Consider the following 23,467-nt stretch of genomic DNA (forward strand, 5'->3'; position numbering starts at 1 on the left):
GTGCTGACACCAACCACAGTAATAAAACCAGGAGGAGAAATATTTAAACAAAGGTTTTACAATACACATATCATGCTATTTTCATGTCAAAATTCTGAGTTGTTTTATTACAAAATTCACAAAAATTTTTACGTAACAGTAGTTTTAAACCAATGATACACATCAGACTCATCTGAGGTAGGGCTGAGTACCATACTACCCTAAAAACAGCAGTATTTAAAGATAGCAAACAAATTTTCTAAGAAAGCATTAAACCTTACAAATATTCCTTCTCAAATCTAGAGCGTATGCAATCAAAACAATTAAACTGAAAGAATACACATTTTATGCCTGATCAAGTTCTTTGTTACGTACAATCATCATTACTGTTACCACATAACTGGAAATATTTTAAGTATATTAAAAGTTCATTACCAAATTGCAAGAACAAGATCAAAGAAATTGTTTAATATATAATGAAGCTTTAGTTGGTGACCGAAGGTAAAAGGTTTATATAAAATGCTTAAGAATCATGATTTTCTGTTATCATTATAAGCTATAAATGAAAAGTAAAACAGTACAGTTGTTTGCAAAGGCTTCAAATAGAAGATGTTGGCCAATATGAATACATGACTTAGAATGATCCATATATTGTGAAAATTTTTAGATTGGATCACTTAAAATTTTACTTTTCCCAAAATTGATATGCTTAGTGAATACATCACTCCAAAGAACACCGTTTAGTCTCCTTCCTCACAAAGGTCACACATCCATAAATGAGTCACCAGTGTGCCCCTCAGCTGCGGGAGGCCACGCAGGGAGGGAGGCACATGAGGGAGAGAGGGATGGCTCCGGTCCAGGTACTGGAGGCCAAGAGCAGTTAGAGGCTCCACCTTCCAGTGTGACATATTCAATAGTCTCATTTTCTCTATGTGGGGGTACATGAAGAAGGTTAGTAAACATTGTTTTTTAAGAATATGAAGATAGTTTCATGTTAAATTTAAAGTTTATAACCTTCAAAACATCCATGTAAAATAAGCATTGATCAGTAATACAAACAGATGTTAAAATGACTGCCTCAAAATGGGTCAAAAATGCAAATATAAAATTTCTTATAAAACCAATCAATCCCTAATGGTATATACAGTCGTGTGTCGCTTAACAACGGGGACACGTTCTGAGAAATGCAGTCAGGTGATTCTGTCGTTGTGCAAACATCACAGGGTGTACTTACACAACCCTAGATGGTACAGCTTATTACACACCTAGACTATATGGCACTAATCTTATCATACCACCATCGTATATGAGGTCCATCATTGACCAAAATGTCATTATGCAGCGCATGACTTTATTTTTCAACTCTGAAAGCATGCTTCATGAAATATATCAGTGTTAAAAATGGATCTCACACATGATGAGGGAATGTCAATGGGACAGAAATGCTATTTATGAGGGCAAGGAAAATGCACAAGAAACGCACCCTGGCACAGCATAACTACATTTAACAAACAACAGAAAATTTATATTCTTTAAATGCTGAAAGTTAATAATATAAAGCTAAATTTCTTAAAAAAAAATATGGAACTTTAGATCAATGCCACATTACAGTAGCGAATGCAGCATAAGTGGAAAGAGCCCAGTTTTGGAGCCAGAAAAAAATCTGGGTTTGAATCCTGGTTCTTCCACTTACCCACGGGATAGCCGAGCCTGTTTCCTTCCTGTAAGATGGAAATAACACGACCTACCTCACAGAGTTGAAGTGAAGATTAAGTAAGGTAAGATGTGGCACAGAGTAGGTGCTCGATAAATGGCAGCAGCAGCTGCTCAGAATCTAACCTTCCCCTCATTAACAGCAGTCAGAGGGGCACTCAGCCTTGGAGAATTTATTGAATAGTACCCTACATTTATATAAGTGTCTGCCTAAGAAGCTAAAGAAAGAAGTTTATCATCACAAATTCCTGGTAAAATAAGGCGTAGAAATGTGTTCTTAGACAGGGAAATGGTAGAAAAAGATTAAATGTCACACAATCAATAGAACACTGAAACCAACAAGTAGGTTACTGTGTTCCCAGCCTAAAGCCATCGTTAACAATTACACTCTTCCTCATTTCTGAGTCTATAACACACACCGCAGTCAAATAACAATAAAAACCAGGAAGTAACTAGAATAGCAATGTGATTCAAGTAATTCCCCTGACCCAACAAAGAGCCCCTTTATCCTTTGTTTAATATATAGAATGACAAGAAAATCAATAAATTAGAAAATGTGTTTTTAAAACTATTTCCACTGTTACTAAATACAACTCTGAAATTCACAACCAAAAAAAACTCTAAAAAATATTTGTTTAAAAAAAATGTATATTTGAAAATTTATTAACAGGCAAATCTGACTCCTGCCAGCAATCCATAACAGTAGAGAAGTGGTAAATATTCTATCCCCCTCATGCTTTTTAATAGTGATTACCTCTCACAATTATTCCCTCCAATAAATGTACCTTCAATCACAAAACCTATTTTAAGAAACATTAAAATCAGATTGGTCAAGAAATTATTTTCTACATAAAAACAAATGACTTCAAAATTCAACAAAGTTTTGTGAAATAAAAATTCCCTGACCACAAAAGCAATTAAAAAACGAAATAAGTTTTTAAAAGTTTTTCAAAAATTCATTGTACAATATACTTAAAGGTATGACAACAACATAATTCCTAGCATTCTGTTATTATTCCAAGACAAAACTAACAAAGAAATACGACTTTGACTATATCATATCTACAAACAGAAAAAAGAAACACAGGGAAAGGAAGTTCTGGTCTAGACAGAATCTGAAGAACATTTTAAATTAAACAGTATGGTTAAAAAAATGAAATCACTGAAGTCAGAATGAAATCTAGCAAACAGATACAAAAAGAAAAACTATGAGAAGATAACACATTAAAAAGAACAAAAGAACACAGGGGGAAAAAAGGCACCCCTGGCCGCTTATGAATCAGACAACTAACAACAAATTACGAGTTTACTGGGTATTTCAAGTAATTTTAACTAAAACGTTAAGTTTTCAAAAACAACATTTAAAAGAAGTGTAATATATGCTGAAATAGTCAATGTAGTTAATTCCTACTGAACATTTAACATTCAAATTCTTTACTAAAAAAGGATGGCAATGAACATCTTTCTATTACAATGTCTGAATTTCAGGTTGGAGCCAAGGCACTAATTTACTGAAATGTGTATGACAGATTCAAGGGATGTGCCACGTTTTAAAGGCTCTCCACACGCACTGCTAAGCTGTCCTCTACACAGTCAGCACTGATCACACTTCCACAGCAGCTACTCCAGTGCTCCCTCGAGAAGACGGGCTAGTCTTCCACTAAAACACTCCTTCCCAGCACGATGGCAGTAAAATGCTATTTTATGACTATGAATTTTTATTATTATTATTATTACTGAGAAGAAACATTCTGTAATTATTTTTGTCGATAAATCAAAATTTGACATATCTTTTAAGTATATCATTTTAATTCCCTTTTATAAACAGGCTTTTATCTTTAAAGTACTGAGTTTGAAGGTTATGTGAATATCAATGAATTTAAGTTTTAGAACATTCCCTTCAAATAATTTGACATTTAATTCTAACTTCTTTAGAGTACATAGTCTCATTTATTTACACGTAATTCTATCAGGTTACAAGTGTCACATAAAAATGACACATTTATATATTCAGATCTTCTACTAAAAGTTTTAAAGGTGATTTGAGTTTTTTAGAAAAATAATATCATCTGCAAATAATGTTTTGTTATTTTTCAATATCAACTCCATTCTCTCCCTTTCTTTAACAAAGACTCACTAAGAGCCTACTGTCTCCTATGCATTATTGTAGGTTCTAAGAACATAGCAGTAAACTAGACAGGCAAAGTCTCAGCTCTTGTTAAACTTAATTTCTAGTGGAGTAGGCAGGATAATAAACAATTAATAAATACATACTTTCAGATAGAGATAGGTGCTATGACTGTTAAAATGCAAGAAAGAATTGAGAATGAGTCTGGGAGTAGGACTGATAGTATATACAAGGCTACTTAGGAAAAGAGTGACCAGAGAGAGCTTCTCAGCTAAGATATTTTAGCAGACACCTGGATGCAGGGAGAGAACCAGTGAAGATCCGAAAAAAAAAAGTGCCACCATCCTGAGACAGAAATGATTTCAATGAGCTAGAGCATCAGCCAGCATGACTCCAGTATGTAGTTAAACACTGATCATGAGAATGACAACGATAATGATGATGGAAGGTACCCTTATTTTTACTAGATCTTAGCAAAATATTGATTATTAATTGCCCTGAGAAAAATCCTAGTTGCCATAATTGCTGTAGACTAACCCAAGTAGAAAAGCTGGGTATGAGTTCAAATGATTGCTGTTTGTTAAAATAGGAAAGTAGCCTAGTCTTACCAGTTTTAAGAATTTTTTAAAAGTAAGGAATAGGTGTCACATTTCATGTTTTTACAGCATATATTAAAAGAAGGGAAAAGAGGCTCCTACAAGTTTGTGCTTCTAAAATGATTATGCTTAAGAATCACCAAATGAGTCCACAAAGACTCTAGAAAATGTTAGCAATTAGAATACAAACATAGTAAAAGTTGCTTAGATTCTATTACCCCCAAAGAATTGTCTATTACATGTCTTATACGAATGCTTTTCATTTTCTGTAAGGTCTCCAAAAATAAAATAAGTATAATAAAAAATAAATCAAGGGGCCGGCCCAGCGGCGCAGCAGTTAAGTGAGCACACTTCACTTCAGGGGGCCGGGGCTCCCAGGTTTGCATCCCGGGCGTGCACCGACGCACCACTTGTCAAGCCACACTGTGGCAGCGTCCCATATAAAGTAGAGGAAGATGGGCACAGATGTTAGCTCAGGGCTGATCCTCCTCACAAAAAAATTAATAAATAATAAATAAATAAATAAATAAAGCCCATATCTATGATTCATTTAATCTTGTGAAAAATTTAAGTAGCATACCTATAATATTTATAAAACTACCTTTATACTTCAAAATAGCCAATTTAGCATTCTACAGACAGACACACAAATGTACAGGCATCTCTTGAAATAAACGGCATTGGCAAATAAGAAGTAGCCCTAAAGAACTGCTTACAATTTAATTAGCACACAATCCCAGAAGGAACAGTTTCCCAAATACTTCTACAACCTTGCATATGACAAAGAAATGCTTACTTTTCACACTCTATGGATAGGGTAAATCAGGAAACTGGTTGAGCTTTGGGGGTTTTTTTTTTGTTTTGTTTTGTTTTTGATTCAAGATTCACTCTACTGGCCCATTTTCCTTTATCATAAATTACACTTTAAAATTATTTTCACACTGTTCCCAGAGAGAAAAAATTACAAAATCATCCGTCATTTATTTAGTATGTTTAAAATTTTTCTCTTCAAAGCTTTTATAAGGGACAAAATAATCATTATTTGCAGATGATATACATAACTACCTAAAAAAATCCAAGAGGATCAAATGGAATAACAATGTTGTTATTATTCATATTAGTGGCAACAATTATTTAATATTTAATATCTGGTCTTCTAAAAATCTTAAATACACATTCATCCAATCCTTACAACCACCCATGAGTCATGTACTAGTGAATAGCTAGTAAATCATGTGGCTGCCCATACAAACTCACATTGTAGGGTTTCCAGAGCCCACATTCCTAATCAACAAAAACTAATAAAAGAGTTTTGTAAGGTAGTTGGTTATAAAACAAATACATACACACAAATTATTCAATATATCAGTAAAAACCAATCAGAAAAATGTAATGAAAACGGCAACCACAAAACCATATTTATTAAAAGGCATAAATAACAGGAATAAAAGAGAGACATAAACTACTAAAAGAAGGTAAACATTGGTATACATATGCAATAGTCAAAAACATTTTTAAAGAAGGATGTGAGAGATCTTACCTAACATGTGAAAATTGTCTATAAAGCTACAGCAATTCAACTATGTTCTAGTTCTGCCATAGAATCAATATGATAAACAGAACAAAAGAGTTTAGAAACAGGCCCAAGAATACATCAGACATTAGTATATATCAAGGAAGGATTTAAATTAGCCAGAAATGACGCTCTAAATTCAGAAGTGGGCAAGCTACTGTCCGAAGGCCAAATCCAGCACACTGCTTATCTTTGCAGGGGGCATGAACTAAATGTTTTTTCACATTTCAAATGGTTATATAAATACCTACATACTATCTTTGATTTAGCTTCTTGGCCCACGAAGCCAAAAATATTTGCTATCTGGTCCATTATGGAAAAAGTTTTCTGACCTGTGATCTAAAACATAAATGGTGTTGGGAAAACTGGATAATCTCGGAGGGTATCTGGCACCATAAAATTCACACCTTAAACCAAAATATTTCTAATGGACACAGTTATATGTGAAGAACAAAGCACAAAAGTGCTAGAAGAAAGTAACTGGGAAAAGTCTAAGTATGATCTCAAAACCAGAAACCATAAAAAAACTGATAAGTCAAATTGAATAAAAATGATAAATATTTTTATATTAAAAAAACCCATAAACTAAATTGAAGGCAAAAAACTGGGAAATATTTGCAACAAATGAGAGGTTATTAATCTTACTATAAGAAAAACACTTAAATAAGACTCACTGTCTCAATAAAGAAATCGAAAATGGCACAAAAATAGGTAATCTACAAAGGAAGAAATATAAATGGCCAATAACTACATGGAAAAGATACAGCACTCTGTGTGTGTGTGTGTGTGTGTGTGTAAATTTAGCAATGTTTTAACATACATTAAAACAACAAGCTTCTTTTGTCTACTGGCAAAGTTGGTATTCTCGAGGGCATGGAGAGTGCTGATTAGAGTAAAAATTGGTAAAAACTTTCAAGTGGAAAATATGTCAATATGTCCCAGAGATAGAAATAATTTTAAAAATAAAAATAATTAAAGTATAAAATCAAAATTTTAGCAGTAAATTATTCCTGACTAGCAACATAGTAAATAATTTTTCTTCTCCCCCACGCATATTTTCTAAAATTTATATAATACCCCTATGCTATTTTGTCATGTAAAAAATAAAATTGTCATGTAAAAAATAAAAGTATCAGCAACAGCAGAAATTTATAAGTAGCTACTATATTATTATTTCCATTTTTAAGAAGAGAAAACTGAGGCTTGGAGAAGTTCTTGCTAAAAGGCAAAGCCAAGATCCAAACACACATCTGTGCTGATTTAGAGCCCAAATTCTCAACTCCTATGTCTTATTACCTTCTTAATTAATTAAAAAATAAAAACAGTTGTGTGAAGCAAAACATTCTGTTATCTGTGTGACAAACAACTAAATAGGAATGGCAACCAGCATATGTGAGTGGATGTAATAATTCTGACTAAAGAACTCTGACATATAGTATTTCTGCTCTCAAGAAGACAGACATCTCTGTCACTCATTCTCTGCATACTTTATTTCAGATTTCAGTTTGAAAGCCTCATATCCTCCTAATCAGAATGAATGCTTTTCATCAATAAGTAATATTTCGCTACCATTTTCCCATCAAACTTAACTTGCACTATACAATCACAGTAACACACACATGGATTAGTTGTATAGTTTCTGCAGTGATGCTATCAGAAAGACATCCCAAATTTTTTAACAAGATCAACACTTAAACATAGAAACTTACATAAAAAAATTCAATTATAATTTACATCAAATAACAAATAGCTAGAAGGGCAGTAAGATGACAGAAAATTAATGAGATGACATTATTCTATGAGCTATTAAACTGCACACTAATTATAGAGAAAGCCACCACACACACACAATTTGAAAAGAGTGCTAATAATGCACTTGATAGTCTGTTACCAAAATGACACAATTTTCAAATAAAAATAAAGGGGAATAACACCAAAACAGGAAGAAAAAAAACCACCACCAAAATCCTAACTTACACCTAGGTTAAATCAATTTGTGAAATTCTAAAAGACAGAGAAGTGTTTTACTAATTTTTTTTACATTTACTATGTATCTTAGTCTACATTTACTATGTATCTTAGCATTTTATAAGCGTTTTAAACATCAGTAAGAATCTCATTAGGTTAATAACTAGAATAGACTTAGATACATAGGGAAATTAAGAATAGCAAGTTTATAAAGGTTTGAAAGGGGAAAAATGTTGGGCAGGTACAAACTACAAGAATGCAACTGGTTTGACTATAGTATATAGTATATAATTTAAAGTAGCTTACCAGAATTTGAAAATAACAATTGAATTTATTTAAAATTATTTTATCAATTTGTTAACTATGACTTGGCTGTGTCCTCAATCCTTTCATTCTAAACGGGATTACTGAACTACTAGCTTTCCAAAGCACTTAATTCACACCTCTATATCATCTTCCATGTTTTGAAATGTAGTCCTTCAAAAATTTTTCTATTGTAGCATCCCTATAGCCAACCAGAGGAGAGATACTCTTTCTGAGGTCTAGGATTATCGCCAGATTACACAGCAACGGTAACGTTTCACTGAAGCCTGCCATTATATCTTTAAATCTGTGCAAATCTGCTTTCTACTCTATACATGCGTTTTGTTTTAACATAAAAATAACACCTTACTTCACAAATTAAAACAATCGATGATCTAGAAGTAATTTCATGTTCATCCCGTGTCTTTCAGTACTTCCTACCACAGTATTACCATATCCCAACTTTAGAATCATAGGACATTTTGTATCCCATTAGAATATAAGCTCAGCATCTTTGTATCCCCAAGGCCTAGCACTGTGCCTAAAACACAGGCCCCTCCCCCAAAGATGGTGCTCTGCAGTTCAGATACCGCTTTTCAGGACCAGAGACAGACATATCCTGCTGAGTAAACACAATGGAAGTGATTAACTTACATCTTTTTCTGACCGATGTGGAAACATAGAAGACTGGCTGTAGTACATGTTTTCATCATGGTAGTCACTGTCGACCCCCTCTACAAACTTCTTTCTTGAAGCACCAAACATGCTGTTTGTCACCTAAACAAAAATATTAGTTTTGTCAAGAGTAATACTTCGGAAAATGTCAAGCTTTACCTTACTCCTATATGGAAAACAAAAAATAAAGGGAGCACTACTAAGATGAAGACACAGATCACCTAATGGCATTTAATGGGGCACGGGAGAAAGTCATAAATCTGACTATAACAATCCACTAGTATTAAATGTTTACAATTCCAGGTCCTAAAATTAAGAGAAGCTCAAAGCCTATTGTATGCAATAATTCCACTTACTTTAAAAGAAAAAAATATCACTTATTCTTGAAAAATAATAACCCCTAATATAATTTGCCAATACAAAGATTTTTTTAAAAATTAAGTTTGGATTTAATTATTCAAAATCTTCATATGCATCTTCAACATTAGTGTCTCTGTCATTACTATATCTACTTCTTAAATTACCTGTTTTCCAGTGTATCATCTTCACTTACAATCTAAGTTCATTGAGACATAGCATTTTTTGAGCCAGTGTATAATGACATACTGGAAAGTTTTATCTCAAACCACAAGTACCTACTCATATAACAGCAGGATAATTTTTTCATTCATCATCCTGGTGTAAATTTATGATCTCCAATATGTAACCTGATTTATTTAACCTTTTGTTTTTTAAGTATTTACCATATCTAACATTAGTAATTTGAGCCCACAGCAAGATAAATAATTACTAAATCCGTGCTAATTTTTATTTATTTTTTTCTTAAGGTTTCCAAAACTATCAATCGACTGAGGTTATTTAAGGTCAATGTGTCTTCCCTCTAACAGAATTTTGTAGTTCAAAGTAAATTCAAAAGTCATGATAGGAGAGATTTGTAAAGACCTGAATACGTGGTGACTACATCTTTTCACAAAAATTTTGGGGAAAAACATCAAATTTGACATGTCTTGTAAACTCATTATGAACAAAGATATTTTCTTCAATTGTAAGTAAGAAATGAACAATTTCTTCTACTTATTTCAGAATGAAACACTGTAAATTACTATGGTTTATCAGTAGACATGGTAAACTAATATGTTGCAGACTTTAAAGGCCAAATTTTACGTGCAAGTTTGTTGAAAGCACCCATACTATTTAATAATTGCTTTATATCTTAAGTTCCCTGTTAAATTTGTAGGAAACTCAAATATTTAACTATTCTTCCTGTTGAGGTCTGAGAAAAAGCTATTCAGTTAAATATGAATGACAGTCTGAGGACAGCTTAACCATCATTTTGGTATATGTTTTTGGGCTATTAATCAATCTCTTTAGGTGTGAAAGACAAAAAGGCTTTTTAAAGCCTGGATTAATATTTAGCATATATTGAATGTTCTTTGGGCAGTGGACTCTGGTGAATCTCATGAGAGCTACTCTGTAATTCTGAAAGTAACTTCAGCAACTAGGATCCCACACGTCTATCTACCAATGCCCTAAGTGGTCCCTACCAAGAAAAAGAAGTGTTTTTCAGTGAGTTTTATTTGAGAAATCTAACAGTGGAAAGAAGCACTGTATAGTCTGCAAATGAAGATGTATTACATACGAGATTTTAAAAGTTTGTTTTGCCAGCAAAAGAATACATTTAATTCTCTTTAAAGGACCATTACTACTGAATTCTAAGAAACGATATATATGGTAAAACAGCATGAAACTTACAGAATTCAATAAAATTTCAGAAGAGTACCAGTGTATCTCATCAAATTTTACACACATACATTAACTTACATGCATACAAAGTAAACTCTTTTTTTTGACAATTTTTATACATTTATCATCAAAACCAATTACAGACTCCTAGAATTCCAAAACTGAAATTCATTGTATAGAATAAAAAACTTCCTGCTAATATTGTGCCAAGAAGTTTTACTGTTTTGAAAGCAAAACCAAACATATGAAATGCCTCAAAGGAAAACAGACATGTTCCTCTTCTATCAATACCAGATTTTCCCAGACTCATTGTGTGTGTGTGCCAGAGATAAAGAGAGAGAGAAAACACACAAGCATGCAGAACTTCTTTTTTGTTTCATGTGCTTCAAGACAGAAATTACACATCAGTGAAAATACGAATTACTCTTACATGACTTCAGCAAAAAATAGAGGTAAGAGTGCAGTAGTACTCTGCTCTCCAAATGTAATCCCCAGTCCGGGGGCTGGTACTGGAATGAAACAAAGAATTCTCTGATCCACAGCAAAATCAGAGAGGAAAAAAAAAACACAACATAGTAAGTTTTCATAAAAGCTAGTTTTATTTAATTTTAAAGGGCCTGTCCTTTATCCCACATAGAATGACGGAATAGAGTAGGAAAGTATTTTAGAATAGCCAGGAAGAGTGAAACTGGGAAGACAACCATCAAGCAGAGAAGTCAGGGAACCAACCAGGCAAACACCTGTAGAAACAGCACTCCATACAGAGGGAGCAGGAATATCCCTCCGTGGTGAGGCTCAAGCCACAGGAACTTGGTGGAGACGGCAGGAACTGAATTCAGAGACACTGGTGGAGGCCAGAGCACGCAGTGCCTTGCAGGCCTGAGAGACTTCATTTTACTCTATGTGAGTTGGGAAGCCAAGAGAGGGTTTGGGGGCAGTTTAAGAGTGACATAATTTGGCATATATATATATATTTAAAGGACTGTAGCTACTTTGTAAGGAACGGACAAAAAAGGGGACAAGAGTAGAAGCAGACAGGCAGCTGGCGAGAGACGATGCTGCTCAGACTACAGTGGTGGCGGCAGAAAGGGTGACAAGCAGTCAGATAAAGGATATATTTGGAGGGAGAGCTGACACTAACGGATGGACAGATGGATGGATATGAAAGGGTAAGGTATTCACATTACCTCCTGGAAGAGAATAAGCAGGAATCAAAGGAACCTAAAAATCAATTTTTATCAATTTCAAAGAGAATGTATCAACACTATACTGAAAGATGTTGAAATCACTGGTTATGCCATATAAATTAAAGTCAACTTGGTAAATGGAAATTTTAAAAACTAATTTAAAAATAAAAGCACACTTCATTTTATATTACATATAAAATTTGTCCGAGTTTTTGGTATGTACAATCTGTCAGCTTTTTTCAAGCAAACGTATCAAGGGCTTAACATCTACTTGTGCTAACTGACCACCTTCTCTCTCAACTCTCATACCAGATGTTATAACAAAGGAGAAGTAAAAACAGATTTTAGGGGCCGGCCTGGTGGCGTAGTGATTAAGTTCACGCACTCTGCTTTGGCAGCCTCGGGTTCGCGGGTTCGGATCCTGGGCGCAGACCCAGGATCTATGCACCGCTCCTCAAGTCATGCTGTGGTGGCATCCCATACACAAAATAGAGGAGGACTGGCACAGATGTTAGCTCAGGGCCAATCTTCCTCACCAAAATAAAAAAAAAAACTGAGATTTTACCGAGAGAGTATTACATATATATGTAACCCAAAGCAATGTTTCTTAAGCCTTTTTTGAACATAGACCTAAAGCGTTTAGTCAAGACACTATCTTTCCTTTGATTCCTCAAGAACTAAGCATAAAGTATATATATATATATATACACACACACACATAGATTAGCTTACACTAAATCCTTTCTATCAGCCTGACTCCCTCCCCCCACCCCTACCCTCCACCAAAGAAAGTTTTCAAAACGAAGCAGTAGAGGGGGGTTAACTGAGAGGCAGCATGGAAGCTGGATTTCCCCAGGATACTTCATTATTCAATCTGGACTGGCTATGACTTCCTAAGGTATAATATTTAAATACAGTATATTTCAAAGCCAAATGCAGTAAATCAGAATTAGCACAGGAAAAGAATTTGCAAAACCGCAAACTAGAGATCATCTTTAACCAACAACTTCAGAGAAGACTGGTAAAAAGGGTCCTAATCCAGGTGGACGAATGGCAATTAGGAAAGAGGAGTAAGAGACAAGGCCTAGAGCTTCTGGAACAGTCAGGGAAGCAGAACTAGGATACTTCACAAGTGAGACTTGAAACGGTGTGTGTGTGTGTGTGTGTATGAGAGAGAATATGTATACAAATACATACATATATATATAGAGACACATACATGTACATAAAGATAAATAGGAAAGCAAGAAAAACAGACTCAGATCATATCCAAGGCAGGATGATATTTAATCTTACACCAATTTCCTTCAGTAAGGCCTCTGGAGAGGAATTTACTCTGAAACCATTTATTGTCTATAATGCTGGCAGATGCTGGCCCAGGCACGGAATCCTATTCCCAGGGAACAGAAACACATCTCATGGCAGAATTGTCCTCTTCTTGATAGCAAACAAATGTAGGTTGATTTCAAAATCTATTCCAGTCTTAACTCAGGTCCTAGCAGCATATTTTAAAGTGCTGCTAGACATTTCTACCTGAGAAGTACAATTTAATCAACTAAATTAATATGTAAAACTGATTTTCCGAGTTACTTTCTCCTGCTTTCTTCTGCACCTCCGTCACGTTCTATCCTTTCTTCACAGTGGCTTTCACATCTGTTTTCGTCATTCTTCCTATCATCACCTTAGTTAGTGTAAGCTCTGGGCTGGCTTTTTTTTTAGCCTCCTGATTGGTCTTCCTTCACATTTCAATGAACATGCTGAGGGTTTACTAAATGAATTATGCCAAAAATTGTGCTAATGACCACAAAAGCTGAATAAGTAATAGCCCCAAGTCTTCAACAAGCTCACAGACTAGCTAGGAGACATGCCTGTAAATAAATAATTACAATATGAAAATCTGTACAGGTGCTTTGGGAACACAAATTAGGGAATATCTGACTTGGTCGGAGGGAAACAGACTGAAAGATTTTATTATAAAAGAAGCAATGTTTGAACAAAGCCATGATTAAAAAAAGGGGGGGGGAAGTGTGGGAGGTGGAAGTAAACTTTGGCATGAGAGAAAGCAGGCTCATGTGCTCAGATATGAGAGAAACACCAGAAAACAACAAAACTTTCAATACAGCCAACAGGGAGGATGCCTGGAAGGAGGGTGAGAGGTGGTGAGGAACAGCAGGCTGGACTTCAGTGCCAGGCTAAGAGGGCAACAGTGCAGGCAGGAAAACGAGGTGCAAAAATCTAGGTGACGGACTAAGCCAGACTTCTCAACTACCACTTCATTACGGTGCCACATGAACAACCACTGCACTGACGCGATCACTCTCCTGTTCCTGCAACTCTTGTTAACTTCCCCTCCCTAGAGGTGCAGACCAAGATTCCTGAGATCGTGACGGTAACAGAACTCTGCAGCAGTACTTATCTCAAAACCCAACACAAACCTTATGTCTCAGCCTACACCGTGTTATTCACAGTTGTTCCTATTCATAATTATATCTAAAAATGCCATCCATAACCCCTGTGATCTTTGACAATTAAAACTCAAGCTGATCAGATTAACTCGAACATCCATATCTTTCCATCTCTATCATTTTCTAGCACAAGCGTCTCTAGCATCCTCCAAACAGGTCTTTATTAATCCATTCTTACTCCACTCACATCTACTCTCCCATATCAGCAATGCTTCAACAGCTTTCCAAATCAATAATAAGGGTTACAAGGCCCTACGTAACCTCTCTGACCTTAACTCTCTCCATGGGTCCCCTGCCACCACTAAACTGCTACCACACCTTCAGTTACTCAAACACAAGTTCTTTTCCACCTCAGGGCCTTTGCATATGCTGATACTTCTACTTAGAATGCTTTCTGGGACGCCCGTGGCTTAGCGGTTGGGTGCGTGCGCTCCACTACTGGCGGCCCGGGGTTCGGATCCCGGGCGTGCACCGACGCACCACTTCTCTGGCCATGCTGAGGCCGGCGTCCCACGTACAGCAACTAGAAGGATGTGCAACTACGACATACAGCTATCTACTGGGGCTTTGGGGGAAAACAAAGGAGGAGGATTGGCAATCTTAGATGTTAGCTCAGAGCTGGTCTTCCTCAGCAAAAAGAGGAGGATTAGCACGGATATTAGCGCAGGGCTGATCTTCCTCACAAAAAAAAAAAAAAAGAATGCTCTTTCTCCCATTCTTTGAAACTTTCACACTAAGTTAGGACCCCTAATAAACACAGTCATTGAAAATACATTATCGTAGCTAAAATTATAAATAAAAAATAACTTTTATTGACCACTTACTATGTGCCAGGCAATATATTCTAAATGCTTTAAAATGTATTTACTTATGTAATCCTCAGAATCTACTTAGTAATAATTACATAATTTACTTATGTGATCCTCATGTATTTACTTATATAGTCCTTACTTTTAATTTTTTTTTAATTTTATTTATTTATTTTTTTCCCCCAAAGCCCCAGTAGATAGTTGTATGTCATAGTTGCACATCCGTCTAGTTGCTGTATGTGGGATGCGGCCTCAGCATGGCCGGAGAAGTGGTGCATCTGTGCGCGCCCGGGATCTGAACCCGGGGCCGCCAGCAGCAGAGCGCGAGCACTTAACCGCTAAGCCACGGGGCCAGCCCTGTAGTCCTTACTTTTAGATGAGAAAACTGAGAGCCGGAGAAGTTGGGTAACTTACCCAAGGTCATATATCTGATGTGCCCAAGGATCCATATCTGATAAGTGACAAGAGATGGGATATGAACTCAGAGAACCTGCTCGAGTCTCCCTTTTTAACCACTGAGGTACACTGACTTTCACACATACGACTAATAGTTAAATGTGTGTATGCTCCCCAAACTGTAAGCTTCATGATGGGAGAAGCAGTAAGGGGCAAAAAAGGGGGGGCAAAAAAAAAGTTCACCACTTATTCTGTGGTGAACAATGGTAAGTAGAGGATGCCACAATCAAATATGTGTGCATATCAAAAAGATCTCTTTAAGCAGAATGAGAATGGACTGCCAAGAGGTATGTGAAACAAACTCAGTCTGTACCAGAATGATCGTATTTATTTTAGAGAAAGTTACATTAATTTTATAATAAAATTATGCTTAAAAGAAAGAACACTATTACACCAATTAAAAAGTAATTACTGGGGGCCGGCCCGGTGGCGCAAGCGGTTAAGCGCGCGCGCTCCGCTGCGGCGGCCCGGGGTTCGCTGGTTCGGATCCCGGGCGCGCACCGACGCACTGCTTGGTAAGCCATGCTGTGGCGGCATCCCATATAAAGTGGAGGAAGATAGGCACCGATGTTAGCCCAGGGCCGTCTTCCTCAGCAAAAAAAAAAAAAGAGGAGGATTGGCGGATGTTAGCTCAGGGCTGATCTCCTCACAAAAAAAAAAAAAAAAAAGTAATTACTGCGTCCATATTCCAAATGAACTAATATTTTTAAGTACTTTCTAAATACAGTGAACATAATTTAATCCTTCAAGGAATTAGGATGATTATAACAAAACTCTAAATTTCATTATAAGCTACTGAAATACACATTGTAGCATTAAATATATAGGAAAGATCTAGAAGCTGGGTTAAAACAAGAATAAATCCCTAATGGCAACTTTTTTCTTGTGGATCCTCTCTTAATGTAGCCAGGAGTTCTACTGTTAACGTGCTAATACACGTGTCCCATCACAGAATCAACTATTTCACAACATTCAAGTACGAAGACTTTTCACCTCTTCACAGCCAACAATGTTTCACTCCTAGCAACAGAACTTTGCAGTCATCTTGTATTATAAAGGATAAAGAGCACCAACTGTAGGTCATACAGTGGGGGGGGGGGGGGTTCTTTCTTACTCCATTTCCCCAATGAAGATTATACTAATTCACCCTCATTGCTGAATACAGACTTTGACTTCTTGCTTACTTTTCCCCTCCCAGTTCCACATTTACTATCAACAAACACTTCACATACATATACGCACAAGTTCTCTGCTGTCTACAAAGTAGGCAGAAACTAATTAATAAAAATCACAGCCAATTGCCATTAACATTTATCTGCCTTTATCAAGATGCAGTCAATCAACACTTGAAACCAATCACGAGAAGCCATAATATCTGAAGATAATAATCTGGTATTTTTTATTATTGTCCTTTAGAAGGAAAAGCTGAAAAGTCTAATCTCACTGAGAGACTGTCCAAATTCTATGGAACTAGAATATTCCTATATCAAATATTATATACTACAATCTAGAAAGATTTATCACCCAAGGAATTTTTGTTTTAGCAGTATTCTCTGGTAATAGCATTCTTAGCTACCAATCCTGCTTCATGACTGTTATAAATAATCCTAATTTTATTTCAGTCCTGAAAAAACACTAAAAAACGAAATGGGTTTAAATAAAGGACAAAAGGGCACATACATCATCCCAAAAAAAAAAAAAAAAAAAAAAAACCTAGCTTCTCAAAGAACCAAGAATTTAGCATCTGAAAATCTTAGAAAAGGAACATTATCTTTCTCTCCTCATATAAAAAGTACATTACTCTTGAAGACCTACTAGTTCTAGAATACTGTGATATTTATAATATGATAAATGTATAATGAAGAGTTTATGAATCTGCTTAGGATGGATCTAAGGAAAAGTGAAGGTTTAGATAAATTTTAAAGGTAGAATTTCTAAATTCATCAACTTGAATCAATAGCAAGGAAATAAATAAAAGTAAATCATGACATAGTTTTAGCAAATGCAGAAGGACTGATAAATGAGCAATAAAAGCCTTAATGAATACTGAAAAAACAGTTAACAAGTAGATGCAGAGGAAACGACTCAGGCTGGAAATGGGATTCAGCAGAAAACTAGGAGCTATATGTAACATATCCACACAGTCATTATTTTGGAGAGCAGGTAAATATTCTGGCACAGAGTTCTTTCCAGTGGTTACAGGAATATTTTATAAGAGGTCTCATCCAAAAACACCCGGGTAGCCCAGGCCTGAGAAAAAGATGGAGAAGGCACATGGAGAGAGAGAAGAGAACACGTCATTCTTCCCAATCCAAAGACCGTTCTTGCTGAAATCTGGGGTCTGAAGCTGTTTTACTCAGATGATATTCCCAAAACATCTACAAAGAGTGTTACCAAAAAGTCTATAAATGCCACTATCAGCTTGACTTTGTTTAGGGAGAATATGTTGAGCATGCTTCAACTTAAAGAAACAGATTTTGTGGTTTTCCAAAATCTTAAAATCACCTGTATCAACGTGCCTTATAAAGATTCAAACTTGAACCAGTAACATATAAAAGCTTTAAAAGGTAAGTGCAGGGCCGGCCCGGTGGTGCAAGCGGTTAAGTGCTCGCATTCCACTTTGGTGGCCCAGGGTTCTCTGGTTCGGATCCCGGGCGCATCCGCTTATCACGCCATGCTGTGGCGGCGTCCCATATAAAGTAGAGGAAAATGGGCATGGATGTTAGCTCAGGGCCAATCTTCTTCAGCAAAAAAGAGGAGGATCGGCATTGGATGTTAGCTCAGGGCTGATCTTCCTCACAAAAATAAATAAATAAATGAATGAAATTAAAAAAAAAAAAAAAGGTGCATCATCCCAAAACCAAAACTCTAATAATTCAAAAAGTGCTAATCCACAGAAAAAAATATACAGTCATATACCAACTAAACAATCAACTATGATCGGTATGCCTTATGAGCAGTAAGTTAGAGTTGAGAACTCACACAACAGGGCCTAAAATTAAAACAAGCAGTACTTTATCCTTAAATATTAGGACATAAATTTATAAAATACAAGTGGAAGGACATGTAACAGCAGAAAACCTTTAAGTTAAGGATGCAAAACAAATCCTCTAAGCATAAAGGAAATTTTTTAATGAGGGTAAATATCTTAAACCAATCCTAAAGGGGGCCTGGGGGGCCTGGTCTAACAAAGAAGGAGAGAGGAAGGGAATCCAGAAGAAACTGGACGTACGGTCTGCTTTTCTGGGGGCTATGTATTCTACAAAGCTCCCAGTTTAAAAAAAACAAAACAAAAAAAAAAAAACCGTAGAACTTACGAGAGTAAAAGGAGAGATACATTGCCTAGGATCCTATATTCTGAGGATCTGTTTAGAGACCCGAAATACCAAATACTTGGTGTCCTAATCTCTTTAAGCTTGACATACTTTCTCTGAAGAAATGTTAGTAATCATAGGCCATATTAAGTTTATATTTCCTGGGTATAATTTTGAATGTCTTGTTATGTGAAAAAGAATCTAGAAATCAGGTGAATAAAAATTATAAAAGAGGGGCCGGCCCGGTGGCGTAGCGGTTAAGTGCACGCGCTCTGCTTCGGTGGTCGGAGGGTTCGCAGGTTCAGACCCCGGGCGCACACGGATGCACCGCTTGTCAAGCCATGCTGTGGCGGCGTCCCATATAAAGTAGAGGAAGATGGGCGCTGGATGTTAGCTCAGCGCTGATCTCCCTCACCAAAAAAAAAAAAAAAAAAATTATAGAGGATATATCTGGGATAATGAAAGAAACAATTTTTGAAGGCTTTCTGAGAAGCAAGAGCCTAAAAGGACAGTATTAGTAAACAAAGTAGTGCAGACCCAGGACTAAATTGCTGCAAAATTATTTCTAAAAATTATGCATTAAGAAAAAAATCTGTAACATTAGGGCTGGCCCCATGGCTTAGCAGTTACGTGCATGCGCTCTGCTACTGGCGACCCGGGTTTGGATCCCGGGCACGCACCGACGCACTGCTTCTCCGGCCATGCTGAGGCCACGTCCCACATACAGCAACCAGAAGGATGTGCAACTATGACATACAACTATCTACTGGGGCTTTGGGGAAAAAAAGGAGGAGGATTGGCAATAGATGTTAGCTCAGAGCCAGTCTTCCTCAGCAAAAAAAAAAAAAAAAAAAAGAGGAGGATTAGCATGGATGTTAGCTCAGGGTTGAGCGTCCTCACAAAAAATAAATAAATAAATAAATTAAATTAAATAATTTAAAAAAAATCTGTAATGTAGACTATGGCTTTCAGTACAAGGCAGACAAGCAGAAAATGCCAAGAGTGTTGGCATTTTACACACACACAAATTCAGTAAATATTTGCTGAACTTTGTACCAGATATCATGCCTTCGCTGCTTTATACTTATTTTTGTTAACCTTGAACCTAGAGATGAATAGAAATGTTCCAGTCTTCCCATCTAGACTTCAAAGAAAAAGATGTTTTAAGTATCTATTCCTGCAGAGATTAAAAACAGCTACCAGGGGCCAGCCCCGTGGCGTAGCGGTTAAGTGCTCACGCTCCGCTGCTGGCAGCCCGGGTTCGGATCCCAGGCGCACACCGATGCACCTCTTGTCAGGCCATGCTGTGGCAACATCCCATATATATAAAGTGGAGGACGATGGGCACAGATGCTAGCCCAGGGCCAGTCTTCCTCAGCAAAAAGAGGAGGATTGGCATGAATGTTAGCTCAAGGCTGATCTTCCTCACAAAAACAAAAAAAACATAGCTACCTGCCTAAAACCTTAGAAAAGAGAAGAACAGCATGTCTAAAGCTAGTGAAAAGAAACTAAAACTTGCCTCCTTCTGAGACCAAGTTACATGTGGCAAATTTTCATCTACAGATTTATGCCTTCCTCAACTTTTTTTCTTAATTTCTTATCTGAAAAGGAGTTTTCTGTTCTTGCTATGCACTGTGGAGAATATGTAAGTTTAAGAAAATCTAACACCCTTCTTTTCTATTACAATATTAATGATTTATTCATTTTAAGATGTTCCCTATTTCACATCTGACAAGAAGTAGATTTCTTAGAACACTAGACTTTTTATTGAATAATTTGTGATAGTTTTATGAGAAAAATAATTTATATGCAACATCATATTTTTAAACTAACAAACAGCCCACCACCCACCCTCAAAATACTGATGATAGTACCGTTTTTCCCCCAGCCTTTCCCACCACATACTTACCTGCACAACTTCTTTCAACATTTGCTATTCTGGGGATTGGAAAGCTCAGAGCTGGAGGCTGAAGTGAAGAAGGAAAGGTTGGAGGGTGAGCCATGGCACCAGCCCCACACTAGGAGCTCCCCTGAGATACTACAGCAGGGATGACACCATGGCTCTGAAGCTCAAACTCCAGCAAACGGAGTCCAACCAGAACATGATAAACGATGGGATTCTTCTGCTCTTTGAAAAATAAGGAAATCACGCTATAAAGATCGCAATGTCCAGTTTCAACATTATGACTCCCTGTTCACATCTTCATTATTCCCCAATCCCAGAATCTTCTCTCAGACTGATTCAAAGTTCTACTCAAAAAGGGGAGCAGGGCAGAGCTTTCTATAAACTTGCACACTTTTCTGGAAAATGAAAGGATAGGGCTTACCTGGCCATAAAAACATCTAATACAATACATTAAAATATTCTGCCTAACTGCTCCTTGTATATTTTCTTGCTCTCCTAAGCACTCAATACTAAATCTAAGGCTCTAGTACACGTTAATACCATCAACCAGCAGAATGACAGCTGGACTATACACACGTATTTAAATTCCTAAAAGTGGACCAGTGAGCTTTTCAAAAACCAGGGATAACCTTTGGCATAAGTACATTCCTTGGGAGGAAATGAATTTCTTAAAAGTGTTCCACTCTGATAAAAACAAATAAGGACCCCTCAATTAAAATAACTTTAATCAAACTAAATGATAAAGAGACAAACATAAAGACTTTTAAAGAAATCAATCTAAATATAGGACTTAAATGTGATTTATTCACTTTTATAAAAATGTGAACCCTGGGCTGGCCCGGTGGCGCAGCAGTTAAGCGTGCGCACTCCACTTCAGTGGCCCAGGGGCTTCGAAGGTTCGGATCCCAGGTGTGCGCCGAGGCACCGCTCGTCAAGCCATGCTGTGGCACCGTCCCATACAAAGTAGAGGAAGATCAGAACGGATGTTAGCCCAGGGCCAATCTTCCTCAGCAAAAAAGAGGAAGATTGGCATCGGATGTTAGCTCAGGGCTGATCTTCCTCACACACAAAAAAAATGTGAAACCTTGTTTTAATATAAAATATAGTGAATTACTGATTCAAAGAAAACTAGATTCTGACTATTATGAATACTAAGGCTAATAAAAATAGATGTTTATTTAAGCTAATTAAAGATAACACCTATTCAGTGACATAAATATTATTGAAGCTGGCAAATATTTTAAATCAGTAAACTAAATACAGAAGAGTACCCAAATCCTGAATTATGTTACATGAAACAGTTAAAAATGAAAAGCATTCCTTCAGCAAGGGAACACAGGACCTTCAAAATACTTCTAAACATCTTGTGATCTAAAGTAATTCAGTAAACATTCAGTGAGCATCTACTGTGTAATGTGCTCGAAATATTACATTCTCACTCTCACATCTTCATGCACTTGGTGCTCAGAATAAAGAACACCCAAGTCAAAGGGAGCAGAGGTGTAAACACCTCTACATGGCTCCCTGCACCATCACCGTGGCCTCGAGGCCTCAGACGACATCCCCCTCTCTCACTGTGTTCCGGCCACACTGACCCCCCTTGTTGCTCCTCAAACACATCTGGCTTACCCCTGTCTCCAGGCCTCTGCACTTGTACCCTCCAGGAATGCTCTCCCTAGATACCTCCATGGCTTCCTTCCTCACCTCACTTCAGTTCTGAGTCATCTGAGTGAGAACTTCCCTGTCCACCCCATTTAAGATTACACTACCCTTTTCTCCAGCCCCTTGGCACTCTCTATCCCCTTTCCTACTTTAATTTTTTCTCCATAGCATGTATCAATGTCTTATACACAATGCATTTTATTTATTTTGTCTAATGTCTTCCTATGCTTTAAAATGTTAGCTCCATGAGAACAGATCTTATTTTCATACGATCTGGAACAGTGCCTGGCACAGAGTAGGCCCATATCATGAATATGCCCTCTTCTTCCTTCATGCACACTGTTACTTGAGTGTTACTTGACACTAACTGACCAATGAGGCGCTCACAGCACATGCAAAAATTTGAGCATAACCATCATTTCAAAAAGTAATGGAATTATGTTGAAAAATAAATGTTAAATTTTATATTTCTGAAACATATATGAATAAAATTGTTTAATGCCTCTTCCCACTGAAATTGACAACCACTTCCAAAATACCTAATAGACTACCAGAAAACTTCAGTGGTTAGAATGCCACACCAGATAAGGATCTGGAGATTAAAAAATTTTTTTTCCATTTTCAAATTTTTTCTCCAATTAGAGTACCTTTTCTTAGAAGTTGTTTCAAGAGTATTTCAGACTTACAGTTTAATATGCGAAGACAACACACGTTTCTTTTCTATCATAAAATCCCACTACAAGAATTATACCACTTAGAGCCACTGGGCTGCACTGTAGTCCACGGGAATATGCATTCCTGAGTTGGTTAACAGTGCCCTCCTGAACAAACAGTCTTACGCAGTGGGCCTGGTACAAACAAGCACTAACATGTACTGAGTGTTTACCAAATGATAAGTACTGCTCAAGGCACTTTCTACATATTACCTCACTTCATCATAACAACACCTCTATAAGACGGTTACTTTTCCCTCAAATTGGGGCTCAGAAG

General features: G+C 36.7%; 1 protein-coding gene across 5 annotated transcripts in view; it reads right to left on the reverse strand.

Moving 5' to 3' along the window:
- The window catches only part of CNOT2 (CCR4-NOT transcription complex subunit 2), a 116,529-nt gene that overhangs the window by 34,902 nt on the left and 58,160 nt on the right, over window positions 1–23,467 (reverse strand). For 3 of the 5 annotated variants that reach the window (XM_058557636.1, XM_058557633.1, XM_058557632.1), the window contains one exon: window positions 8,915–9,037. In XM_058557636.1, the coding sequence (XP_058413619.1) occupies window positions 8,915–9,025 (111 nt within the window). In that variant the 5' untranslated portion in view covers window positions 9,026–9,037. Of the gene's footprint in view, window positions 1–8,914; window positions 9,038–20,818; window positions 20,877–23,467 lie in introns of those variants that run through there. The other 2 variants (XM_058557634.1, XM_058557635.1) reach the window with 2 other exon arrangements.

This window comes from Diceros bicornis, chromosome 17, assembly GCF_020826845.1.
Source record: "Diceros bicornis minor isolate mBicDic1 chromosome 17, mDicBic1.mat.cur, whole genome shotgun sequence".
NCBI lineage: Eukaryota > Metazoa > Chordata > Mammalia > Perissodactyla > Rhinocerotidae > Diceros > Diceros bicornis.